Genomic DNA, 27,149 nt, shown 5'->3' with positions numbered 1-27,149 from the left:
CTAGTTTAGATGGGACAGACCAAATGCTGTGAAGATGGAGGCCAACAGAAGGACGGCGCTGGCCACGACCACAGCGCCGCTGGACCGATACACCACACGTCCATTACGAGGCTGCACGGGTCTGAATGTTCCCACCATTGCCTTCCCATCATTAAACTTCAGGGCGGAAAATGCCAGAAGCTGTAGGAAAATAATAATAATAATTAAAGACAGTCATACAGGTTTAGAACAATGTTCATTTTTGGGTGAACTGGCCCTTTAAGTGCTATCGTAAATTTCACTCTTACACTGTAAAAAATGATTGTTGGTTTAATTAACCTGGTTTAATTACATTTTTGAAACTAGAATTAACTAAAAGTTAATACGAACACATTAGATTAATCAACAGAAACTCTTATTTCAATTATTGCATTTAATTTCATGCTAATTGAAGCTTTGCTGTTGGAAAGAAAGAGGGCACAATGTTCATTCTTGCTTATTTAGATATTTAGCCAATATCCAGTGGATTTTGAATGAAATATACAATTTTGTTGACAACCATATAAACATTACCCGTGCAATTGTATAATTCACCACTCTAGATTGTCAGCTTACTGTCGATTTTAAAGTTTCGGTAAAATAAATACTTTTTTTTTTTTAATTGTTATTTATTTAAACACTACGGTTTTGAAAAGCCTCTGCTCAACAAGGCTGCATTTATTCATTTAGTCATATTTTCATATTTTTATGGAAACCATATCAACTACTATTGAAAGGTTTGGCGTTAGTAAGATTTATTACTTTTAATCAGCATTAAATTGACCAAAAGTGACAGTAAAGACGTTTATAATGTTACATAATGCTGTTCTTTTGAACATTCTATTCATAAAATATTCCAGAAAATTTAAATTTACTGCAGTTTCCATGAAAATATGAATCAGCACAACTGTTTTCAACATTGATAATAATCATAAATGTTTCTTGAGCAGCAAATCCTCATATTATAATGATTTCTGAAGGATCTGACAAATGATGCTGATAAATTCAGCTTTGATCACAGGAATAAATTATATTTTACTATATATTCGCATAGAACAGTTAATTTAGACCGTAATAATATTGGTTTTATTGTTACTGTACGTTTCAAATAAATGCAGCCTTGGTGAGCACAAAAGACTTCTTTTAAAAACATTAAAACATCTTAATTATTCCTAACTTTTGACCTGTAGTGCATGTGTATATGCAGAAGTAATAATATATATAGAAATATGAATACAACTTAGCAATAGTTCTCTAATTTTATGACCCATCCAACTCGGAAACTGTCAAAACTGTATGACTTGAGAAGCCGTTCCCATTAGGCACACGTCATAAGACGTTGATATTTGGTTACATTTTGGTTCAACGTCAGCTCAACGTCTAATGTCAACGTTAATTTGACGTCCAATACCAACGTCAGCTGATGTTGATATTTAGTTGTTTTTAAGTTGTGTTGTAAAGTAACCAAAATCCAACGTTGACCCAACGTCTCAAGCCAACATCATATTGACGTCAGATTCTAACATCATTAGACGTTGATCCTTTGTTGGTTTTAGGTTGTGCTATTAACTAACCAAAATCTAACGTTGAGCCAACGTCTCAAGCCAACATCATATTGACGTCAACATCCAACGTTGGATGGACGTTGCAATTTGGTTGAAAATGAAAATCGATTTGACATCAGAACCCAACGTTAGATTGACGTCAGAACCCAACGTCAGCGTGACGTCAACATCCAACGTTGGACGGACGTTGCAATTTGGTTGAAAATTAAAATCGGGTTGACGTCAGAACCCAACGTTAGATTGACGTCAGAGCCCAACGTTAGATTGACGTCAACATCCAACGTTGGACGGACGTTGCAATTTGGTTGAAAATGAAAATCGGGTTGACGTCAGAACCCAACGTTAGATTGACGTCAGAACCCAACGTTAGATTGACGTCAACATCCAACGTTGGACAGACGTTGCAATTTGGTTGAAAATGAAAATCGGGTTGACGCCAGAGCCCAACGTCAGATTGACGTCAGAACCCAACGTTAGATTGACGTCAGAACCCAACGTCAGCTTGACGTCAACATCCAACGTTGGCCGGACGTTGCATTTTGGTTGAAAATGAAAATCGGGTTGACGTCAGAACCCAACGTCAGATTGACGTCAACATCCAACGTTGGACGGACGTTGCATTTTGGTTGAAAATGAAAATCGGGTTGACGTCAGAACCCAACGTTAGATTAACGTCAGAACCCAACGTCAGATTGACGTCAACATCCAACGTTGGACGGACGTTGCAATTTGGTTGAAAATTAAAATCGGGTTGACGTCAGAACCCAACGTTAGATTGACGTCAGAGCCCAACGTTAGATTGACGTCAACATCCAACGTTGGACGGACGTTGCAATTTGGTTGAAAATGAAAATCGGGTTGACGTCAGAACCCAACGTTAGATTGACGTCAGAACCCAACGTTAGATTGACGTCAACATCCAACGTTGGACAGACGTTGCAATTTGGTTGAAAATGAAAATCGGGTTGACGCCAGAGCCCAACGTCAGATTGACGTCAGAACCCAACGTTAGATTGACGTCAGAACCCAACGTCAGCTTGACGTCAACATCCAACGTTGGCCGGACGTTGCATTTTGGTTGAAAATGAAAATCGGGTTGACGTCAGAACCCAACGTCAGATTGACGTCAACATCCAACGTTGGACGGACGTTGCATTTTGGTTGAAAATGAAAATCGGGTTGACGTCAGAACCCAACGTTAGATTAACGTCAGAACCCAACGTCAGATTGACGTCAACATCCAACGTTGGACGGACGTTGCATTTTGGTTGAAAATGAAAATCGGGTTGACGTCAGAACCCAACGTTAGATTAACGTCAGAACCCAACGTCAGATTGACGTCAACATCCAACGTTGGACGGACGTTGCATTTTGGTTGAAAATGAAAATCGGGTTGACGTCAGAACCCAACGTTAGATTAACGTCAGAACCCAACGTCAGATTGACGTCAACATCCAACGTTGGACGGACGTTGCATTTTGGTTGAAAATGAAAATCGGGTTGACGTCAGAACCCAACGTCAGATTGACGTCAACATCCAACGTTGGACGGACGTTGCATTTTGGTTGAAAATGAAAATCGGGTTGACGCCAGAACTCAACGTTAGATTGACGTCAGAACCCAACGTCAGATTGACGTCAGAACCCAACGTCAGATTGACGTCAACATCCAACGTTGGACGGACGTTGCAATTTGGTTGAAAATGAAAATCGGCTTGATGTCAGAACCCAACGTCAGTCTGACGTCATATTGCATAGCATGGGAAGTCATCATGGGACGTACCTGTTCACTTTTGAGGGGAATGGGGTTTTCAAATACCGTCCACACCACGACCTCGGTGCAGTCCGGCGTGGTTAGTGACCCGTCATACCGGTAATAGTTCGTCATGTTCACTTCGGGCAGAATGAGCTGATTCAGGGAGATCTTGCGAAGGGTCGTGTTTTCATCTGCGCAAATGTAAAAGAGTTATTCAGACGGTGTTCTTTGTGTTCCAGTGAGTTACATTTTGAGGCTATCCATTCAACAGAATGTTTTTGCTTTCCACTGCACTATTTTCCCATTGTTTTTCAATGTAGATGGACGTCTTTAACTGCTGTGCTCGTGTCTTTTTGAATCTTCTCTAATAAAAGCGCCTTTAAAAGGCCTTCTGAAGCGAACCGATGCATTTGAGTAAGTAAAAATATCCATATTTAAAACTTTATATAGTAAAGTTTCGGCCGACAGAAGATATACATAATAAAGGCTAGATGTCTTACAGCGGAGTCTCTAACATCATCACCAACGGCCATTTTGTCACAGGCAAGCTTTCTGGCGGGCTCTGTGGTGCCTGATGTAAGAAAACAAATACTCTTATCTCGCTGAAATCCTGACGGATTTACAAATGGTTTGGTTTCTTACAAACGTTATTAACTTGGGTATAATTATGAATAATTATTCATAAGTATGCAGTGTCATAACTACATCTCTGACGTTTATAACAAACCGAACAGTTTGAAAATCGGTAGAAAATTTAGCAAGTTATGGTTATTTAGAAAGTACACGCACCATTGAAACACAATGTTACGAGTGAGCGAGCTGACTGTGACAAGATGGCCGCCAGGTGCAGACGTCGACCTCCATTGGCCAGCAGCGCGGACGAGACATCTAGCCTTTATTATGTATATCTATGATGCTCGTTATGACGTCTCGTACCCATCTTGAGTTGCGAGAAGGCACTTTCAACACTTTTCCACGGAAGGCGGTCGGCTAGAACTTGATAAAGTTTTAAATATGGATATTTTTCTTACACAAACGCATCAATTCACTTCAGAAGGCCTTTATTAACCCCCCAGAGCCGTGTGGAGCAGTTATATGACGGACAGATGCACTTTTTATGGACTTCAAAAACAGAGCAACGATTACTGCCATTATAATGCTTGGATTAGCCTGAACTTTTTTAATATAACTCAAATAGAAAGAAGAATGTCCTATAGGCTACACCTCGGATGACTTGAGGGTGAGTAAATCATGGGCTAATTTTAATTTTTGGGTGAACTATCCCTTTCAAGGTGCAGTAAGCAATTTCTGAGAAACTATTGATATTTTAAACAAAACAAACACGCCCCTACCCGAAAGATTGACACCCCTATATTGATAGCTCCACCCCCAAATGTTATGCAGCACAGGCACCTCCCCCTCATAAGTGGACACGCCCCTTACCGCTGATTGGCTACGAGTGTGTTTTGTTTTGGTGCTCAGTTCGATTCACTTTCAACAGCCTTACCCAGAAATCGCTTACTGCACCTTTAATTATTAAAAACCCCAGTGCGTGATGGGAACACCAGTGTCAGAAAAAGTTATGTAATTTTACTTAATTGTATAATGCTGCTATTTACGCTTTAATTTCTACATGCTTAAATTGAGTATTAATATAGAATACTTTTTCCTTCTTTTCAAATCATTCTTATCAGTGTGCCACTAACAGCACAGAACGGAACTATATAAAGAAAAATAAAGATAACAACAGTCATGTACAGATACTGCTATTGTCCCTCAAACTCACGTCATTGGTTGAGTCACAATTGATCAATGTTTTGAAAGCGTCAGTACTAATAACTGACTTATTGAGATTCTGAACATTAAACCGGCACACCGCAGACTAGTTGAACATTGAACAGATTACACACTTCAATATATTCCAGGGTATATTTAGTTTGACGTCAGTGTGCCACATCAATCTGCTATTGTTCTTTTTTTTTATTTATTGCATGTTAAAATGCATTTACAGCGAAGAGGAAGCATGGAAATGATTGCACGAGTATCAAAAATCCAAAGTGCACATATCCAAAGTGCACATATTTACTGCAAGTCAGAATGACTGTGTGGAAATCGACGGCGTGGCCTTACTTGTGTTCTGCACGCTGCGCAGGGCATGTGTGAAGATGTCGTACTTTCTGTTTGAGATGCTTGACTCCTGCATAGAAGTGATGGTATTAATGTTTTTCATCATGTATTCAAATCACCACTCTCGAAGCAAACTGAACAAAAAGTGCATTTCAAACCTCATAGAAGAATCCCAACACAGCGACTCCAGAAGGATCTTTGAGTGCGTCTTCAAGGCTGCTGTATCTTTGTTTCATGTGCACAATATGCAGCTGGGGAGAGAGTAAATCATATAATTTATTCATATAAAAAAGAATAATGTTTACAGTGATTAATAGGGGTGTAACGGTACACGTATTCGTATCAAACCGTTTCGGTACAGGGCTTTCGGTTACAGGGCTTTTTGTACCGAACGGTATCCGAGTGCAGTCTTTAACCCTCTGGTGCTCTTTGCTCATTTCTAACCGGAAAGTTTTGAAATGTTAAAAATCACAGCTTCATCGGAATGATATGAAAATTGGTCACTTTTCTTGCATTAGGTATGTAAACACACAAAAAAATTGGGGTCATGATTCGAGCATGCTAATTTGTCATGCTTGTGCTCTTTGGTCAAAAATGACCACCATATAGGAAATGAATGGGAAATCGGCAAAAACACAAAAAATCACCGAATACTTGTGTGTACAATCTACAAATCGGCCACTATGCTGAAAAAAGTACACAGCAGTAAAGGGGTGACACTCTAAAACATCAAGAGTGTGATATTGACACATCCATCCACACACACACACTTATACACACACACACACACACCTATGAAAAACTGAACCTATGAACCACATTTGAAAAACCACATTTTTAAAAATCACAGCTTCAGAATGATATGAAACTTGGTGACTTTTCTAGCATTAAGTATGTAAACACACAAAATTTGAGGGCATGATTCGAGCATGCTAATTGGTCGTAAAAAAAATGCTCCCGCTTGTGCTCTTCGGTCAAAAATGACCACCATAGGAAATGAATGGGAAATCTGCAAAAACACAAATTCACAGAAAAAAATCTATATTTCTAACAAAAAAAATGTATCTAAAACTTTATAATAAATAGTTTTTGAGATTTTTTTTTAAAATATATATTCAAATCCATAAAAAAAAAATTACACATGGTTGCATGATTTCTTAAATAATTCCAAAAGAGGGCGCTAATCTGCCTTAAAAAATAATTTTGAAGGCCTAGTCTCTATTTTAACCTGAAATACTGCAATAAGTAAAAAAAAACATTTTTTTTTTTATAAGTTTCAATGGCAAAAATAGACCATAATTATTGCATAAATATATAAAAAAATACCATCAAATCATCTCAAAATACAAAATTAAAAAGAAAAAATATTATTGAAGAAAAATAAATTGCATTGGTTTTACTGGGGTGGAGGAAGTTTAATTTTTAGGTGTCCGGTCACTTATGACCGGGAAGACGACCAATGCAACCCCTAAACCAAGAGCACCAGAGGGTTAACAGTTAACAGTCGACTTGTTTGTAAACGCGGAACACACTTCAATCCGTGTTCCCACACGAACATATTGAGTATTCAGTCCATTTTATCATAAATGCCGTTTCGACGCTCTTTAATGTGACTGTATAGCCGCTGTATAGACGCATCAGTTCAACTTCAAGCGGCGGCGCGCGGGTGAACGCGATCATCTCTTCCTAAAGAATAAACATAAAATAACATCTCTTAAGGTATGTTGAGGATACATGATAACTTACTGAAATGTACCATATGTCGTTTAATCGCTCAATGGGTGTTTCAACGGTGGAAAGACAATAAAACATTTTGTAAACAATGTCACGTAACATTACCTCAGGCAGTCATTCATTGTCCACAGCTTTTACTTCACTAGAGAAATCAACTCTTTCGCTAAATACCTATATTAGCCTATTCATTATATTCCACCTAACCTGTTAGTGATGTCTTGTTTATTTAATGTATGTTTAAATAAATCTGTCATGAAAATGACAGCCACTGTATTTTGATTATATTTCAACAACGAATTAGAGAATTTTTTAAAATTACATTTAGAAGTTAATACAAAAACTCCCTTATGTGAAGCTTGAGCTAAAAACAAATAGCAAATGAATTTAGGCTAATAGTTTGGGCTCTGTTGTTAATCTTTAGTAGCAATGTGTAAGTAAAGGCTCCCTATATAGCCTAGTTTACAGCATTATCTTTAAGAAACTTTTAGTTACAATTGAATTAATTTAATGACAGACACAATTTTTTTCATAAAACCACTGTTTAATAAAAATAAATCAAATAAAACTGTTGTACCGAACTCGTACCGAAGCGTGACTTCAAAACCGAGGTACGTACCGAACCGTCAGTTTTGCGTACCGTTACACCCCTAGTGATTAATTAAACAAAAATAGGGTATATGTATATAAGGATGTCCATTGCTTTTTTCCCGTACAGACAGTCAACACTGTCAAAATGGATCACAAGGATCGGCGAAAACAACTAAAATCACTGTATTATGCTGTCAGGCCAGTAGATGGCAATGACACTTTGTAAAGAAACACTACGTACCTAAAGACTGATTTTCGCAAAAAAATCACTCGTTTTTGTTAACTGTAGTGTTTTATTGGGGTGGTCGATTGCCCCTTTTTGCAAGATGTAAAATAAGTCTGCTGTTCCCACAGTTTTTTATAGCATGTTAAAATTGTCACTTTTTGAGGGTGAGCATAAACGTGCCATTTTTGTTTTTGTCCCTGTCCCTTTAAATGCAAATGAGCTTCTGCTCATGGGGCGGAGCTTCAAGAGCTGGTGTTAGCAGCTCTGATGACCACGCAATGAAACTGTTCAGGCTTTTATGTTCAAACCGGACAATGATGGAGAGACTCAAGAAGAAGTGACAGGACGTTTCTGAATGGATAGTTGATGATGATCATTAGTCATGATAATCTATAAATTCTCAACATAGCCTCACCCCCTTTGTTGCTTGTTCCCGGGGGGGCGGGTTTATGTACATTTCAGGGTTAGTGATGTCACTAACCCGGGAGGAAGCTTGTATAGTCTATACCAGCCATTTGTTGTAGTCCTTTAAAAATGATTTCTGTAAAATAAAATATCTCCCTTTTGCTTTAAACTTTGAGCGTTGTAACTTTGCAGATCCTGTTTATTCTCAAACAGCAACACTACATACTAACTAAAGTTAAACCAGTGAAATCATAATCAACCATGCCTTTAAAAAAGTTTTTAAAGGAACACTCCACTTTTTTTTGAAAATAGGCTCATTTTCCAACTCCCCTAGAGTTAAACAGTTGAGTTTGAGGTCTGGCGGAAGTATTTTTAGCATAGCTTAGCATAGATCATTGAATCTGATTAGACCGTTAGCATTTCGCTCAAAAATGACCAAAGAGTTTTGATATTCGATATATATAAAACTTGACTCTTCTGTAGTTACATCGTGTACTAAGTTCCTTGATTGTTGCCACCTTGTGGAACAACTGATTAGTGCAAATTCAATGCGCAAAAATTGTTGGTTGCGCATACTATTCTGGTGACGAAATGTGTCATGCACACTGTACGTGTAAAAAACTAAGTATATTTTGGCTTTAATCGCAGCAATAGGACTCACCTCCATAGGATACTGCTCTCCATCGATGGTGTGTTCAGATCCAGGCCCTCCGCTGACACCCCAATGGAGGTGAAACTGCACAGCCTTGTACGTTTCTTCCAGGTTTCCTCCAGACACGGTGGCTTTGATGGGAATACTGACCTGAACTGAGGTGGAAAAGACAATAGGGATTTTTTTTGAGCTGATTTGAGTGATTGTCAGTGAAAGAGAAAAGATACTAATTTCTGCTGAATTACACATTTACAGTTCTGTTTTTATTGCACAAGCACAGATTGAATCTTGTTGCATGCATATAAACCGCAAAAATAACATCCAGTGTTGCCTTACAAGTAACGCGAGTTATGTAATCAGATTGCTTTTTTCAAGTAGCAAGTAAAGTATTGCATTACTTTTTTATTTACAACAAAATATCTTCATTAATTTTAACTTTCTTCTTCTGCGTCATTCTTCTGTGATCCAAAATTGCGCATTTCCTTCAGCCTGAGGATTATTCATTTCACTTTTGGAATGAAAGGGGCATTACTTTTGCCAAAAATATAACTATTTTTGTTATTGAAAAAAAAAATGTTTTAAACAATACAGTATATTTGTTGCAATAGCCAACAATACATTGTATGGGTCAAAATTATCAATTTTTCTTTTATGCCAAAAATCATTAGGATATTAAGATCATGTTCCATGAAGATATTTTGTAAATTTCCTACCGTAAATATATATAAAATGTATTATCATTAGTAATATGCATTGCTAAGGACTTTTTAATTTGGAGAACTTTAAAGGCAATTTTCTCAATATTTAGATTTGTTTGCAGTAAGTTATCGTGATTTTAACGGTAAAAGACTGTAAAAATGCTACAGTAAAAAAACTGTAATAAATAAAATTAAATAAACGTAATTCAAAGGGAAAACAACATTATGTCTCTTACCCCCTTGGCAGATATGTAGTCTTGTTTTACGCATAAACTCGCTTAATTAAAAAAAATTTGTCTTAAAGGAACACGCCACTTTTTTTGAAAATAGGCTCATTTTCCGTCTCCCCTAGAGTTACAATTGACTATTACCGTTTTCATATCCATTCAGCCGATCTCCGGGTCTGGCGGTAGCAATTTTAGCATAGCTTAGCATAGATCATTGAATCTGATTAGACCGTTAGCATCTCGCTCAAAAATGACCAAAGTTTCGATATTCAAAACTTGACTCTTCACTCTTGACTCGTTTCATTTTCCATCGGTCTTTGTACACGATCTAACTACAGAAGAGTCAAGTTTTAAACAGGAAAAATATTGAAAGTCTTTGGTCATTTTTGAGCGAGATGCTAACGGTCTAATCAGATTCAATGATCTATGCTAAGCTATGCTAAAAGTGCTACCTCCAGATCTGGAGATCGGCTGAATGGATTCGAAAACGGTAAAACTCAACTTTTCTCAACTCAACAAATTTTCAAAAGTAGTGGCCCTTTAATATAAGTATTTTTAATTTGAAGTATTTGTAATAAAAAGACTAAATTACTAAGCATCATTTTTACCTGTGCTGGCAATATGTTTTAGTTTAGTTTTTTAAACAATAATATAAAGCATGCAACTAAGATGCACGACCAAAATATAGACCAAAAACCTTTAATGAGCTCACTAAAGTGTAACAAATGTGACGAGCTCCACGCTCTTCATCAGTCAGTAGTTGTGTCTTACCCGAGTGGCCGTTGTTCTTCACAGAGCTGTCGAATAACTCCTGGTAGCCGGTGAATTTGAGAGGCGTCAGTCGCTCGTCCAGCTTGGTTTTCTTCGTCACTATGTTGATTGGCGACTGTCTGGTTTTCCCACATTCTGCGTTCACTTCACTCCATCGATCCGGTCCTTAGAACAACACAGAGAAGCTAGATTTAGTTTGGATACTGTAATCGAATAACACGTCTAGAATGGCACAATTAAAGACAGATGTTTCTCCAGGAACTCGGCTTACCTTTACAGTGCGATTCACAGCTGGCCTGCGTCTGGTAGCACCAGTCTGTGTGAGTATAAAGGATTAGTTAGTAAATTTAAATGCTTTATTTAAATAATTTCTGCATTAGTACTTGTTTTGTCTGATGTACACTACCTGTCAAAAGTTTGAAATAATTAAGATTTTTTCAAATGTTTTTGAAAGAGTCTCTTTTGCTAACCAAGGGTGCATGTATTTGATTAAAAATATAGTAAAATCTGTCAAATTTTGAAATAATATTACAATGTAAAACAGCCTGATTTCTCCCCCCCAAAATGTTCTCCAGTCACCTGATGGAGTTTGGGTACCTTGCCACCGCTTGCTCAGTTTGGGACACTAGATATTCAACCATATTACTGATCAGCTCATTTCAATGATCAGAAAGTCATAATTAAGAGAGAACATGTTGAAAATATGATTTTAAAAGTCCTCATTATTAAATAAAAAGTCAAAAATATGACATGCTAATTCATAACTATAAGATGAAATGTTGAAAATATGACATGCTAGGTCATAACTATAAGATGAAATGTTGAAAATATGATTTTAAAAGTCCTCATTATTAGATAAAAAGTCAAAAATATGAAATCCTAAGTCATAATTATAAGATAAAATGTTGAAAATAGGTTTTTAAAAGTCCTCATTATTAGATAAAAAGTCGAAAATATGAAATCCTAAGTCATAATTATAAGATAAAATGTTGAAAATAGGTTTTTAAAAGTCCTCATTATTAGATAAAAAGTCAAAAATACAACATACTAAGTCATAATTATAAGATAAAATGTTGAAAATATGATTTTAAAAGTCCTCTTTTATTAGATAAAAAGTCGAAAATATGAAATCCTAAGTCATAATTATAAGATAAAATGTTGAAAATAGGTTTTTAAAAGTCCTCATTATTAGATAAAAAGTCAAAAATACAACATGCTAAGTCATAATTATAAGATAAAATGTTGAAAATAGGTTTTTAAAAGTCCTCATTATTAGATAAAAAGTCGAAAATATGAAATCCTAAGTCATAATTATAAGATAAAATGTTGAAAATAGGTTTTTAAAAGTCCTCATTATTAGATAAAAAGTCGAAAATATGAAATCCTAAGTCATAATTATAAGATAAAATGTTGAAAATAGGTTTTTAAAAGTCCTCATTATTAGATAAAAAGTCAAAAATACAACATACTAAGTCATAATTATAAGATAAAATGTTGAAAATATGATTTTAAAAGTCCTCTTTTATTAGATAAAAAGTCGAAAATATGAAATCCTAAGTCATAATTATAAGATAAAATGTTGAAAATAGGTTTTTAAAAGTCCTCATTATTAGATAAAAAGTCAAAAATACAACATGCTAAGTCATAATTATAGGATAAAATGTTGAAAATATGGTTTTAAAAGTCCTCATTATTAGATAAAAAGTCAAAAATACAACATGCTAAGTCATAATTATAAGATAAAATGTTGAAAATATAATTTTAAAAGTCCTCATTATTAGATAAAAAGTCAAAAATACAACATACTAAGTCATAATTATAAGATAAAATGTTGAAAATATGATTTTAAAAGTCCTCTTTTATTAGATAAAAAGTCGAAAATATGAAATCCTAAGTCATAATTATAAGATAAAATGTTGAAAATAGGTTTTTAAAAGTCCTCATTATTAGATAAAAAGTCAAAAATACAACATGCTAAGTCATAATTATAGGATAAAATGTTGAAAATATGGTTTTAAAAGTCCTCATTATTAGATAAAAAGTCAAAAATACAACATGCTAAGTCATAATTATAAGATAAAATGTTGAAAATATAATTTTAAAAGTCCTCATTATTAGATAAAAAGTCAAAAATACGACATGCTAAGTCATAATTATAGGATAAAATGTTGAAAATATGGTTTTAAAAGTCCTCATTATTAGATAAAAAGTCAAAAATACGACATGCTAAGTCATAATTATAGGATAAAATGTTGAAAATATGGTTTTAAAAGTCCTCATTATTAGATAAAAAGTCAAAAATATGACATGCTAAGTCATTGTGAGATGAACAGTTCAAATTAAGACTTAAATTCTGAGATAAATTCAAAATTTGGGATTTAAAGTCAAAATTATGACTTAAATTCTAAATTATGACTAATTATGAAATTGGATTTTTTTTAAAACTCTAAATTATGACCAAAACACACACTAAGACATTTCAGAGATGAAATCATGCTTGTTCTTTTTTTAAATGCACTTTTAATTTTTTTCACACTTAAATACAAACACTTCACACTTTTCACAAATAGAAAACAGTACTTTTAAATTGTAAATCTATTTTACAATATTACAGTTTTTACTGTATTTTTTAAATTCAGCCTTGGTGAGCAGAAGAGACTTCTTTCAAAAACATAAAAAAATAGGAATTATTCAAAAATTAGCATATTAAACAAGTTCTTAATTCTAATGACCTCATGCTATTGTCATGTCCAAAAGGGAAACCTCTCGCGCTCACAATGAACACAGATTATATTAAACTGTTATGAGAGCTGTTAATAATGACAAAACTATCTTCATATAACTAACGGGATGTTTTGAAGTCTATCTGGCGACTTGTGTAAGAAGTTGCTCAGTCATGACTTGATTTTGTGACCCTACATCTCCTTTCCCCTCAGAATGAGATCCTGTTATTTTAGGAATTAAAGAGAAATGTCACTGATGACCCAAATGTTATTGCTTGGAAATTGCATTTGGTTCTCGGTTGTTTAACATTTGAGTTTTTGATTGTGAGGTGATTCTTCTTCAAAACTTCTTAGGAGACATAAAAAGACACAAATGTGTCAATTACTATCATCCAGTACTGTAAAAAATTATTGTGATTTTAACGGTAAAAGACTGTAAACATGCTACGGTAAAAAAAAAACTACTAAAAATGGTAAAACGTTTCCATTCTTTATACGGTGAATAACTGATCTAACCATATACATTTAATGTAATTTTACAGTAAAATAACGTTTTTATTCGTTTTTGTATAATTTACAGTGAAAAAGCATAAACTGATTCCCAGAATTCCCTGTGACACTCCACATTTGATAGCCTGGGAAAACCCAGACAACTTCCGGCAAATTTAGATTTGCTCTGCAAGTAGTCTGGCAAAGAGCCCATTCAAGCCCATTTCTAAGCCCCAGAAATCGAGGCACCAATCAGAAACGTTGAGGCGGGCTTTACACGATGACGACAGCGCAGCGACAGTGAAGCAGATTCTGTACACTGACTACAAAGATGGATGCAGCAGTGGAACATCACTATCAGCTATCGCGGCTGTTTTAAGCGATTTAAACTTTTCCATTCCGTTAAAACCAGAGCAAAGAACAACACAAGAAGCCTTCATATCTAAAAAAGATGTTATCGCTGTCTTACCGACTGGACTCGGCAAAAGTCTGCTTGTCTTAGCGAGAGCTCTCTGGTATTGTTAATGTTTCACAAAAAAAGTCCTTTTCAGGCGAGAATGTAGTTGTTTTTAAAGCCAAAATCTGTGGTTTATTTATAAAGAGAGCGCCTTTTTTAAAATTTGATCTGCCGTTTTTGGAGTTGTGAGCTCCAGTGGACCAGCGGCGCTCAATCGCTCATAAACCCCACCGAGAGGCTCCTTTCCTCGGCCAGTCCTTCTGCCGTCTGCCGCTGGCTCTGATGTGAAGATATGATTCGTCTTGTGTAGATCTAACGGCTGATCTTTGCTCTCATTAATCTATAATTTGTTCCCTGACAGATCGTTTTGTCTGAGGGCAAAGTGAAGTTTCATAACTTTATATTTGTAAGCTATTAAACTTTACCGTTGTAGTCTCCTATAGCGCTGACTTTCTTTGACTGAATTGCTTTATGTATTGTATAGCTTCTAATACCTTTTACTTATACTTTTAAAATGGATATTGATCACGCATTAAACTAACATTTAACAAAAAGAGACTGGGTTTTGTCATATCTCATTGTATTACAGTGATAATCATAGGCTATATTATGCACACATGATATTACATGTTTTTATGTTTTAATGTAAACGAAAAGAGGCCGGGTTTTTTAAATATTTCGTTTTGTTATATACATGCATTGAAGATAATATGCATTGCCTTCACTACATTTGTGTGGCTATAATATGTTTAATATTAACTACCGGTATTACCGTCATCGGGAGTTCATTCTCCGGAGTCAACAAACTTGGTAAGTCACGGACGCAAGTTAGAAGTTCGCATACAAAATATGTCATAAAACACCACTGCCTCATTTCATAAAAAAACAAAACTTAAACATATTAGCCACACACATGTGGTTCAGGCAACGGGTAGTTAGGCCTACATTCATTATCTTATATATTTATAATTAAACGAAGTATAAAACACCCTGCCTCTTTTCGTTTACATTTTAAAAATATTTAAACATTAATATGTGGTTTAGGTAAGGTGACCAGATTTCTGAAATGGAAACCGGGGACATTTCCTATTTGATAACACAAGTACAGACAAGAACGCATATTGAGAAACGGCCAGAGTGTCAGATGTTTCTTCGTCGCTCTGCATACGTCATCTCCCTCATCGCTCTGATTGGTTTGAGGTCTATCCAATTGCGCCGAGAGGCATTTGAGCGACGCCCGTTGGTGACGCTCCTTTGGAAATGATTTGTCTATGAAGCTTTGCCAGACCATAACTCAGTTACTACTGAGAATGGTCTGGTTTTAACCAGGCTACACATTTGATGTAATTGCTTTGAATTTAAGTTGGAATGCAGTAAAATTAAGTAAATTAAGACTAATGCAAATAATAGGATTGAACAAACTGTGAAATTAAGTTGATAAAAAGTAATAAATTAAGTTGTAAAAACTTAATTATTTTAGGTGTTACCAATTGAAGTATTTTTTTGAGTTGATCCAACTGTTTGCTTTTTATGTTTCTTCTTAGTATTTTCTGATAATCTGTGTACATTAATGTTGTTAAATTAATGTTTATTGCATTTTTCCCCCCTGTAAAATCCAAAATGTTGCTGCCATATTTTTTACGGTAAATTTCTGGCAACCACAGCTGCAGTTTGTTACTTCTTTTTTTGGCATAAAACTTGTTTTCCGTCACAGTGTCAATCAAATGTATCAATTCATGTTTATTAAACTCCTCCTCGATTGTTGGCTTGTTTAGTTTTACTCCCTCACAAACAAAGAACCGTTCCCACGTCTCCAATCCATCGGCTGTTATTCTCTGCCATTCAAATGCTTCTGATACACAGGAATTGCTTTTCTATTGTTTGAGAGCTGGAAAGACACAAATCTGTTTCTGCTATCTGCTCATAGACGACTCTATGAACCGAGCATCGCAAGGGTCACATTCTTCGTACTTATTATTTTATTAATATTTCACAATGGATGTCTCCACCTTGGCGGTGGAACAAAAATTATTTTTGACCCTATCTCCGAAATCAAATATTTATGAAAAACACACGCGGCATTGAAACGAATGGGTCGGGTTGTTATTTCTAAGTTGGGTCCCACAGATTGGTGTGAAAGGAAAGGAAGTGCCAGAAAAATGGCACCGCTGGCAGGTCTTTCTACCTCATCTGTGATGCCGTTTCCTTCTGTGGGCACATGATAATAGGCTCACAAAGAAGCCCAATGGGAGGCCATGTGAACAGCAGCGAAAGCCAAAGCATCCCAGTTTCTCCACATGAGCCGCCTGGAGCACAAAGCCAGGAATGTGAGGTGATCGGCGTAAGGCCGTGATCAAAACGCTGGGCCGTGTTTATCATCTCCCATTGTGTGCTGCATTTACCCAATGCACATGATGTCATTTCCCTCACAGTAGCATCCTCTTGGACAAACCCTAATAGTGTGAACTTTCATGCTTTGTAAACATATAAACATTGCATTTCTCAATGCTCGAGTCAGAGAATGTGTGTTACTGATTTACAACTTTAAAATTGCATACTACCACAACTTAAATGAATAAATGCATGCGCTGCAATCCGTATTTTTTGTCTTGTTTTCCAGTCCAATTAAATCAGAACACATTTACAAAGCAGAAAAAATTACAATGAAATGCATGAAAATTAAGTGTTTTTATGCTTAAAGGGAAACCAATCTTTTTTTCCGACCCCATTTTAAGTTAAGTTTATTATTCCCATTGGCAATTTTTGTGTGTTTTAAGCATAATGCCGATTTAATATCTCGAGTAATTTTGCTTCTTATGTAAATGTGTCTTGATCTAAGAATGTTAATTGAAAAAAGTGCATGCATTGCAAAAAAAATTATATTTTAAATAAATAAAAAAAGTCGCTGCCTTAAATGAAGTACAATCAACTTGGATGTTTAAGTCATTTCAACTTAAATTACATTAAACTGACTTAAAAAAATTGTTGAATGTTCTATAACTTATAAAAAAAAAGTTGAATATTGCTTATTTTGATCATGAACTTATTGATCATAAGTATTTTTTACAGTGTGGTTGCAAGTTAAATTCTAATCTAAACCTTTTAAGTTGCAAAAATAATTTTGATGAGTTCTGTTGACGTAATAATGTTGTTCATTACATCAACTTAGTATTGTGTGTCATTTAAACTGGAATATCTCCATTAATTTATTTCTTTTTTTTAAATTAAGTTATAGTAACTTAATTAAGTTGTCTTGATAACTTTGAAATTCGGGCAGTGGATTTATAGTTCGCAGCAGGCATCGTATAAGACTAGATATGGAGAATAAATCAAGTGTTACTTTTTCATGGTTTTTGATCTTTAAGCTATATCTTATTCATTAAATTTAAATGCTATGTAAGTTATTTTTGTATGTGCTATACTAGCTGTTGATTAATCAACTTAAAAATGTGAGTTTATGCTTAAAATGGGGTCAGAAAAATAATATTGTTTTCCCTTTAAGTTATGTAAAATTTCTCTGACCCCATTGGCAATTTTTGTTTGTTTTAAGCATAATGCCGATTTAAAATATTGAGTTTTTTTGCATCTTGATTCTAGAACGTTTACTGAAAAAAGTGCATGCATTGTAAAAAAAAAAAGTCACTGCCTTAAATTAAATACAATCAACTTGGATGTTTATTGCTGCGTTTATACCAAACGTGAATAGAGCGTCAAGAGCGAGTGATTTCAATGTTAAGTCAATGGAAAGGTGCGTTGATGCTAGTCTGGAGGTCCTGCGGCGCAATAGACGCGTTTCCGCCTCATTCGCATGTCCAGTTCGCGCAAATAACGCAAATTGAGTGCCTTGCGCAATACAAGTGGTGCTTTTTGTGCATTCACGTGTTTGAAGCGAATTCGTGTCTGACGCCCGAGTTGAAAATGTTTTACTTTGCCGTCAATTCGCGCCGCGTTAACCAATCAGGAGCCTGCTTGCTGTTGTCACGTGGTAAAGTGACATGATGAGAAACCCTGCATAATTTAAAAATACTACTATTGTGTCACAAAATGTAGTTTTAAGACTTTTTCAGGTGAGAATATAGTTGTTTAAAGCTCAAATCTGTGGTTTATTTATAAAGAGGGCGCCTATTTAAAAAAAATAATCTGGTGTGTGTGGAGATGTGAGCTCCAGGGGATCAGCGGCGCTCAGCGCTCATAGCCCCGGCGAGAGCAGCCTTTCCTCGGCCAGTCCTTCTGCCGCTCGCTCATGTGGGGGTTAAACATGATATAATTCGTCTTGTGTAGATCTAACGGCCGATCTTTGGTGTCATGAATCTAAAATTTGTTGTCTGCCAAATCGTTTAGACTGAGGGCAAAGAAGTTTCATAACGTTATTTTTTAGGATATTTAAATATACATGCAGTGAAGATAATGTAGGCGTTGCCTGGACCACATTTGTGTGGCTATTAATGTTTAATATATTTTTTTAATGAAAATGAAAAGAGGCAGAGTAGTGTTTATGACATATTTCTCCTGGAGCGCCTTTAACGCTATTTCGCTTCAAACGCTCGATTTATACTCGCGTCCAATTCGCTGTGGACGCTCTATTCGCGTCTGGTGTGAACGCAGCATAAGTAATTTCGACTTATATTACATTAAACTGACTCGAATCTTCTATAACTGTTGAATATTGCTTAATTTGATCATTAACTTATTGATCATATTTTTTTTACAGTGTGGTTGCAAGTAAAAAAATTGTATTTGTTGATTTAATTAAACCTTTTAAGTTGCAAACATTATTTTGATGAGTTCTGTTCACATAATATTGATCATTACATCAACTTAATATTGTGTGTAATTTAAACTGGAATTTCTCCATTCATTGATTTCTTTTTTTTTAATTAAGTTATAGTAACTTAAATAAGTTGTCTTGATAACTTTGAAAATCGGGCAGTGGATTTATAGTTCACAGCAGGCATTTTATAAGACTAGATATGGAGAATAAATCAAGTGTTACTTTTTCATGGTTTTTGGTCTTTTGGTGACAAGTTATATCTTATTCTTTAAATTTAAATGCTATAAAAGATAAGATTAATTGGTTCCAGTTGGAGTAATCAATGTAAAAATGTGAGTTTATGCTGAAAAAATGTTTGTTGGTTGAATCATGTAATTAACTCTTTCTTGACGCACACTGAGCCTTAATGTTTTTAATGAAGTCTGCATTGATTCGGTTATTTTCCTGTTTATTATAGCTGTTTTGAAAGTCTGTACTATACTAGTGCTATACCGGTGACTTTTTATTGTGCACAGCACAACGTAGTTTGTATTGAGATGAGCAGGTGTCATTGGTCTCGTGCGTCGGGTCAGTGGAGAACAATATCTGGCTGTTCACGGCGTCAGCTGAAGTGACCGAACAAACAGCCTTTGATCTTTAGAGCAGTACAAGAAACAAAGTAACAGTGTCACAGTAATATCTCAAAGAGCCACAGACTCAACGCTGCTGTGGAATAAAGACAATACGGTTTCATGCACGTAAACCAAAACAAAAATCCTGCCGTGATATTATCTGCTTGAGTGCTGTGTTTGTGAAATATAGCATCTGAACACATCAACTAAAGTTCCATATTTAGACGGCAAGATTGATTTTTATGCATGCATAATATGCATATTTTTTGTTAGAATATGCTGTTTGATATTATGCTGTGTTTAGGCTGATGTTAGCTCATATTTATTGCAGTAAACCCCTAGTGAACTGCCCACTTATAGGCTGCCTAATAAGACAGCAGGAGGTCTCCTTTGTGGTGAAGACAATCTCAGAATGCATTTTGACAGATAAACATGTCTGTACTGTATGGGCCCTATTTTAATGATCTAAGCACATGGTCTGAAGGGCGTGTCAGAATCCACTTTTGCTAGTTTAACGTTGTGAAAAACGGTCGGCGTGCCAGGCGCATGGTCCAAAAGGGTCTGCCTCGTCTCTTAAGTCATGGGTCATGGGTGTGTTTTGGGCATAGCGTGCAAAAAAACAATCAGAGTCCCATCTCCCTTTCCCTTTAAAAGCCAGCTGCGCTCGCACCATGGCAGAATCGCTATCTACATGCGGAAGCACTGAACGCTCGGAATCCTTTTATTTTGAATATTTAGAAAATGTGTGTGTACTGCTGCATCCCTGTGTGTGTAATAATCAGAGTGTATGCGCCTACACTGTAAAAAAAAAATTCAGGTCTCCAATTGAAAATTTTCTAGTGACCGATCACATCTAAATTTTTCAGTTGGCCAAATTGAATTTCTGTGAATTGTTGCAATTTAATTCAATTAAAATTCAAGAAATTCAATTTGGCCAACTAAAATAAATTTAGATGTGATCGTTCACTAGAAAATGTTCAATTGGAGACATGATTTTTTTTTTATACAGTGTATAGGCTCATATTACTAACACACCCTTTAAATAACACGAAAAATACTGCGCTGTTGACTTTAGAGCAGGTTTGTGTTGGTCAATGGCGCAGTCGTTTTCAGTTCCTCAAAATAGCATTTGATATTTAAAGAATACACTCAGCAGATTATTGTATAGCATTATTTTAAAGCATTTCAAAATATGAAAGTATGAAAAAGTTATGGAAGTTTAAATTTACTGTAAATAAAAATGTTATAAAATTAATTAAAAATTATAAAATTGTTACATAAAATATATATTTTACCAAACATTTTTTACTCTAAAATTACTATAAAATCAAAACCATATGTCTAACCAAGTTGTGTTCCAAATTTGAAGTTGATATCAACAAAATTGAAGTCCCCATGAGATTTTGTTTAGTCGCAGTACCAAAAATAGCCACCGGGTGTCATCCATTATTTTTAATGCATTTTCCTGTAAATCTGTCAAAATATCACTTCCACCACAAAACAGTGCAAATATGGAACCTTGAGACTCAGACCTTTCCAACGATATGCGTTTTGTCAAAATTAGAAAAGATTTTGATTATAAAGTCGTTAAAATAAATTTTGTAATACGAAACATGACGCCGCCCACTAGGGGGAGGAGCCCGCTAGAGGAATTTAGAGTACCGTTACCATGGTAACACAACGTCTGATTTCAAATCGGTTTCCACAGGATGAATTTAGAGTTTGTAAGCTTTCAAATGATACCTAATTTATGATAATTACTTAAATATATGATACGAAAAAAAGGCGATCAAAAAAAGAGCGCCAGGCGTCCCACCAGCGATTCGGTGACAGTTAAGGGGTTAAAACAAGACCAAATTTAGATCTATATTTCAAAGCATTCTTGAATCAGCCCTTTAAGTTTGGATAGTGCATTTTCATGTGTATTCTCTAAAAGTTAAGGGGTAGCTAGCAAAAAACAAATTGCGCCGGATGTATGTTAGGGCCCTGAGTCTGTACTTTTTTCTGCACTGGAAGCTCCTTTCACCAAGACAGATGTTGTGTGTGTAAACATTGCATTAAGCTCATTCTGATTATTTTTATTATTAGCTTATTTGTAAAGCATGTCTTGTGTGAGCTTCGCATGAGTCAGAAGGTTAAGCTAATGTTTCAAACCATTTTGGTTAGCTGCCCTAAAAAGTGAGCCGTCTATGTAGACAGTGGCTAACTGTCGGCTTGATTGGGAATAGAGTTGCATTCGGTCTAAAGTCCAGTATGGGAACACAGATGCTCAACGCATGTGCACTACAAAGTTCATCCATTCAGAATTTATCCCTGATTATAAAAAATGTTTTTACTCCGTTCATTTAACAGCGTTCGGCAATGTCAGAATGAGTGAAAAGGCCAATCAAATCAAAGTAGGCGGGGCTTAACTCTTCACATAATCCATTCCGGTTTTTGTGGTGAAAAGGTGTGAGGTAATTAACATTTAAAGAGACAGTACACCAAAAAATGAAAATTCGGTCCTCATTTACTCACCCGCACTCACTTTCTTCTGCTGAACTCAAAAGATGAATATTCAAACAGTTTCTATGAAAGTCAATGGGGTCCATCTTACTAACATTCACTAAACAAGCTTCCCTCGCACTTTTATAAACAATTAACAGTAATATAATGCAAACTACTAAACATTTTTGGACAAATTTTGCCGTTTTGAATTGAAAATATAGGGCCCTATCTGGCACTGGCTCATCTGTTCATCCATGGTCTGAACACCAGGTGTGTTCAGACGCATTGTTGGCGTGTTGCTATTTTGAGGAACTGAAAACGACTGCGCCATTGACCAACACAAACCTGCTCTAAAGTCAATAGCGCAGTATTTTTTGTGTTATTTAAAGTATGTGTTAGTAATATGAGCCTATAGGCGGTGCACAACGTGCGTACACTCTGATTATTACACACAGGGACGCGAAGCAGCACACACACATGCCAATATGCACATTATTATTGTGTACATAAAGATAAAAACGTCATAATGGATAGTCACTGCATGTATCAGAATTACCTATTTGCAGTAATGACGAATTAAATTGGCTACTTATTTAACCAATCGAGGAAATGCATACGTATTTAAACTGACCCGTCAGGTTGGGGGTGTCTATAATCCTCCATGTAAATAGCAAATCCTCCATGGTGCGGTGCAACTGGCTTTTAAATGGAAAGGGAGATGAGCCTCTGATTGGTTTATTGCACGTTACGCCTAAAACACACCCATGACTCATTAAGAGACTAGGTACAACTTTTTTGGATCATACGCCGGGTGCGCAGAACTTTTTCCCTGTCGTTAAACTAGCAAAAGTGAATTCGGACCAAGCGGCTCCTCCCCGAGTTTCTCTTGAAGCCAATACGGAAGTGACTTAAACTGCAGTTCATGGTCTGGCCACTAGAGAAAGACTCCAGAAGGAGCAGAATCTCATCGAGCTCATGTTAAAATGCCCAACTTTACAGCAGAAGAACACATGTTTACAGTCTGGGACACATTGTGCTTTTGGTCTATACGGCTAATTTTGCCCTTCATGACGACTGTGAGGGGGGTGAATTTATTTATAACTCATTCGTTTACATTATATAAACCATAGATATACATAATAAAGGCTAGATGTCTTACGGCGGAGTGTCTAACGTCATCACCGGCGGCCATCTTGTCACATGCAAGCTTTCTGGCGGGCTCTGTGGCTCCTGATGTAAGGCTAGTGATCTGAACACAAATACTCTGATCTCGCTGAAATCTTGACGGATTTACAAATGGTTTGGTTTCTTACAAACGTTACTAACGTGGCTATAATTCTGGATGCTTGAACAAATTATGAATTATTCATAAGTATGCAGTGTCATAACTACATCTCTGACGTTTATAACAAACCAAACAGTTTGAAAATCGGTAGAAAACTGAGCAAGTTATGGTTATTTCAAAAGTGCACGCACCATTAAAACACAATGTTATGAGTGAGCGAGCTGACTGTGACAAGATGGCCGCCAGGTGCGGACGTCGACCTCCATTGGCCGAGACATCTAGCCTTTATTATGTATATATTTTTTTACAGTCTATGATTCGGACACGCCCTAAGTGCACCTGCGCCTTTCACTTTAGACCATGTGCTCAGAACATTTACGTGGTTTATAGATAGATAGATAGATAGATAGATAGATAGATAGATAGATAGATAGATAGATAGATAGATAGATAGATAGATAGATAGATAGATAGATAGATAGATAGATAGATAGATAGATAGATAGATAGATAGATAGATAGATAGATAGATAGATAGATAGATAGATAGATAGATAGATAGATAGATAGATAGATAGATAGATAGATAGATAGATAGATAGATAGATAGATAGATAGATAGATAGATAGATAGATAGATAGATAGATAGATAGATAGATAGATAGATAGATAGATAGATAGATAGATAGATAGGTAATTCACAAACTTTAACGGAGCGGTTTTCGCATATTAGGTGTACCATTAGACTTACTCGAGTGTGTGCGTATTTTGAAATAAAAATACTGTTTGAAAATAGTTCAAAGTGTTTACAATAAATCCAAGATCTTTTACTGATCTTCTTTTTTTATTTTGGTTTTGGTCCCTGATGTTCAAGACATTATGCAGTTCTTCATTAGTAGCACTTAAGGTGCAATTTATGAACCATATTGACTTTTATTGACCTTTTAATTTATTCAGCTCTCATTTAGCAGGTGCTTTTAATGAAAAGTCATTTACAGTTCACCTAACCTCAGGTTTCTCCACAGGGACTGAAGCTATGTGTTGATCAAGGGAACAATATATGAATCAACAATGAAGAAGACCTTTCAGTCCTGGTTCTTTAACCTCTTCATGACATTACTAAGTGAATGCTAATGCTGGTATGAAGATTAAAGTGTTTGCACGTTCTAAGCTCGTGTAGCTACGTGTATCTAATTTTGGCTCTTGTATGGAACCTTTTGACTTTTTATTGGCATATACACGTGCCCTAGAAAGTATTTATGGACATTGAAGTCACACGTAAAACATCTGAACGTTATTGCATTAGATCAAAAGCTGAAGGATCTTTTCTCTTCACCATCCTCATCATTTTCGGTGTGTTGCAATCACATTAATATCAACATACATGTTCCGCTAAGCACAAACAAACACAAAGTCACACAATACTGACCCAATCTTCAATTTCAACATATTGTTTTAGCGTGTCAAAGAGAACAAACATCTTTGTGTCAAACGCTTTGCTTGGAGAGTGTTTGTCAAGCGTTGTTTGTATAGCCTGTTCACAAAGCGTCAGTGTTTAGACATGTCTATAGCGAGCAGGATATCTAACATCAAAGCAAGATATTATGTTTTAATATCTTTAATCCAGGGGCATTTATGTCGATTATTCACAATAACTGACATTTGCTTTGATATTGACACTGAGACTACGTTTTTACGCATCATTTATGCCTATTTTTATGACCTCGTTTTTACGTTTCATTAACCGAGATGAGCGCGTATTTTCGCCTGACGCATGAACGCATTCGTCTGAGGTAACCATAGCATTTAGCCGAAAACGAACCAAAATTATCACTTTATTGTTCATTTACATATCATACAACAACAAAAAGCGTTTTGGAACGCTTACTGTAGGCTACAATTGGCGCCAGAGGAGAATTTGGGTTGCGCGTAATGAACCATCATTACGCGCCGCGCGTTTCGGCGTTCCCTTAAAAAGTCGACCTGCTTGAAAGTCATAGTAGTCTATAATTGTCACACTGAATACAGGTGCAGCTCCAGTCATGAATGTTTCCGATTCAGGACGCGTATCAGAGCTTCACTCGTTGGCAAACAACCAGGACGCCTCGGATTTTACGCGCTCCTCCTACACAAGGAACGGGGAACAGACTAGTGTCCTTGAGCAGGAATAAAGATGCTCCTTCCTCCAGAAAACGAGGCAGTGAGCAGGAATTATTTATTTTCCGATGACGGACTTTTCTAGGGGGTTCGAGGTTTGCGCGTCAGGTGACAGTGAAGGTTCTTCTAAATGTATCAGAGTGATGACAGTCTGCCAGGTGAGAGAGGGCTGGAATCAGCTAACAGTATCTTTACTGAGACTTACAGAAGTTAGCCTATTACAAATAACTAAAGACATGCTTTGCATTTGGGGATGACATTATGTATTTATGGTTATTCTTAAGTTGTGGATATTCAAAACTATAAATAAGTAAAAAGCTTTAGAAAGCATTTTTACTGGCTTTACTGAAATTACACAGGTTGTTATTGTTAAATTACTGTTAATTTAACGTTAAATATCACTGGCAGTGTAAATCATGTAAACAGTTGACAGTAATAATGCTGATGTAATATCACAGATATGTATACATTATGTTGCATAAGAGTATGTAAATGATGCTGTAATGATCACCAATAAATGCAATGTAGATCTGAGGTCATTGTCAAGTTTAATCTGACCAGTGCTTATTTATATGATCAATGAACGCAAAGCACTTTAAATAAGCGTGAATATGAATGTATGAAGCATTAAGCGCCTCTGCATCAGATAATGATGGACTCACCTGCGCCGGTGCACGCATGCAGAATCAGTGGCAGGAGATAAGCTGAAAGCAGACGCCGCATTGTGAATGTCCTGTGACTCCAGCAGTGAGACTGGACCAAATGTGACCCTTTGAGAGTGTGATCGTCTCTTATATAGTAATATATCTATCAATGGACAGGATGGAGTCTGTTGGCCCCTCCCATCATCACATTCCTCTAAGTCACATTCAGAGCATCACTGGATCTGAATATATCCATCTATCTATCGATCTATCGATCTATCGATCTATCCATCTATCCATCTATCCATCTATCCATCTATCCATCTATCCATCTATCCATCTATCCATCTATCCATCTATCCATCTATCCATCTATCTATCTATCTGAATTATATTGGGTTTTTGCTAAGGAATGTATATTTTAATAATGCCAGAACAATGACAACCCCCCTCTCTTACAGTATAGAATAGAATATACTTTGTCCCATTCCTGGGAAATTTGTCTTGGACATCATAACACAGCCAGTACACAATACAATACAATACATACATAATGATAAATACCCCCCCATCACCCCCCCCCCACACACACACACACACACACACACACATTCTAATATATAAAATACAGCAGCATTTGTGACGAATCGACTTGCACATCAAAACCCTAAATCGTCTCCCTGATGGTAACGAATTAAAATTCGCATGTGAAATGTGTGTATCATCAGCAGCAAAAAAATTTTTTAGCCTCGTACATT

At 36.0% G+C, this 27,149-nt stretch overlaps 1 protein-coding gene across 1 annotated transcript; it reads right to left on the bottom strand.

The window, feature by feature from the left end:
- On the bottom strand, positions 1–26,470 carry ca4a (carbonic anhydrase IV a; the record flags this gene model as incomplete). The annotated part of the gene is made up of 8 exons (XM_079814411.1): positions 1–180; positions 3,366–3,529; positions 5,469–5,535; positions 5,624–5,716; positions 9,080–9,225; positions 10,767–10,931; positions 11,038–11,082; positions 26,410–26,470. 8 exons carry the CDS (start codon positions 26,468–26,470, stop codon positions 1–3), a joined length of 921 nt encoding a protein of 306 aa, XP_079670537.1.
- Between the last annotated feature and the right edge of the window lie 679 nt (positions 26,471–27,149).

This window comes from Gobio gobio, assembly GCF_949357685.1.
Source record: "Gobio gobio genome assembly, chromosome: 4".
In the NCBI taxonomy this organism is placed as follows: domain Eukaryota; kingdom Metazoa; phylum Chordata; class Actinopteri; order Cypriniformes; family Gobionidae; genus Gobio; species Gobio gobio.
This window is presented reverse-complemented; position numbering and strand designations above follow the sequence as displayed.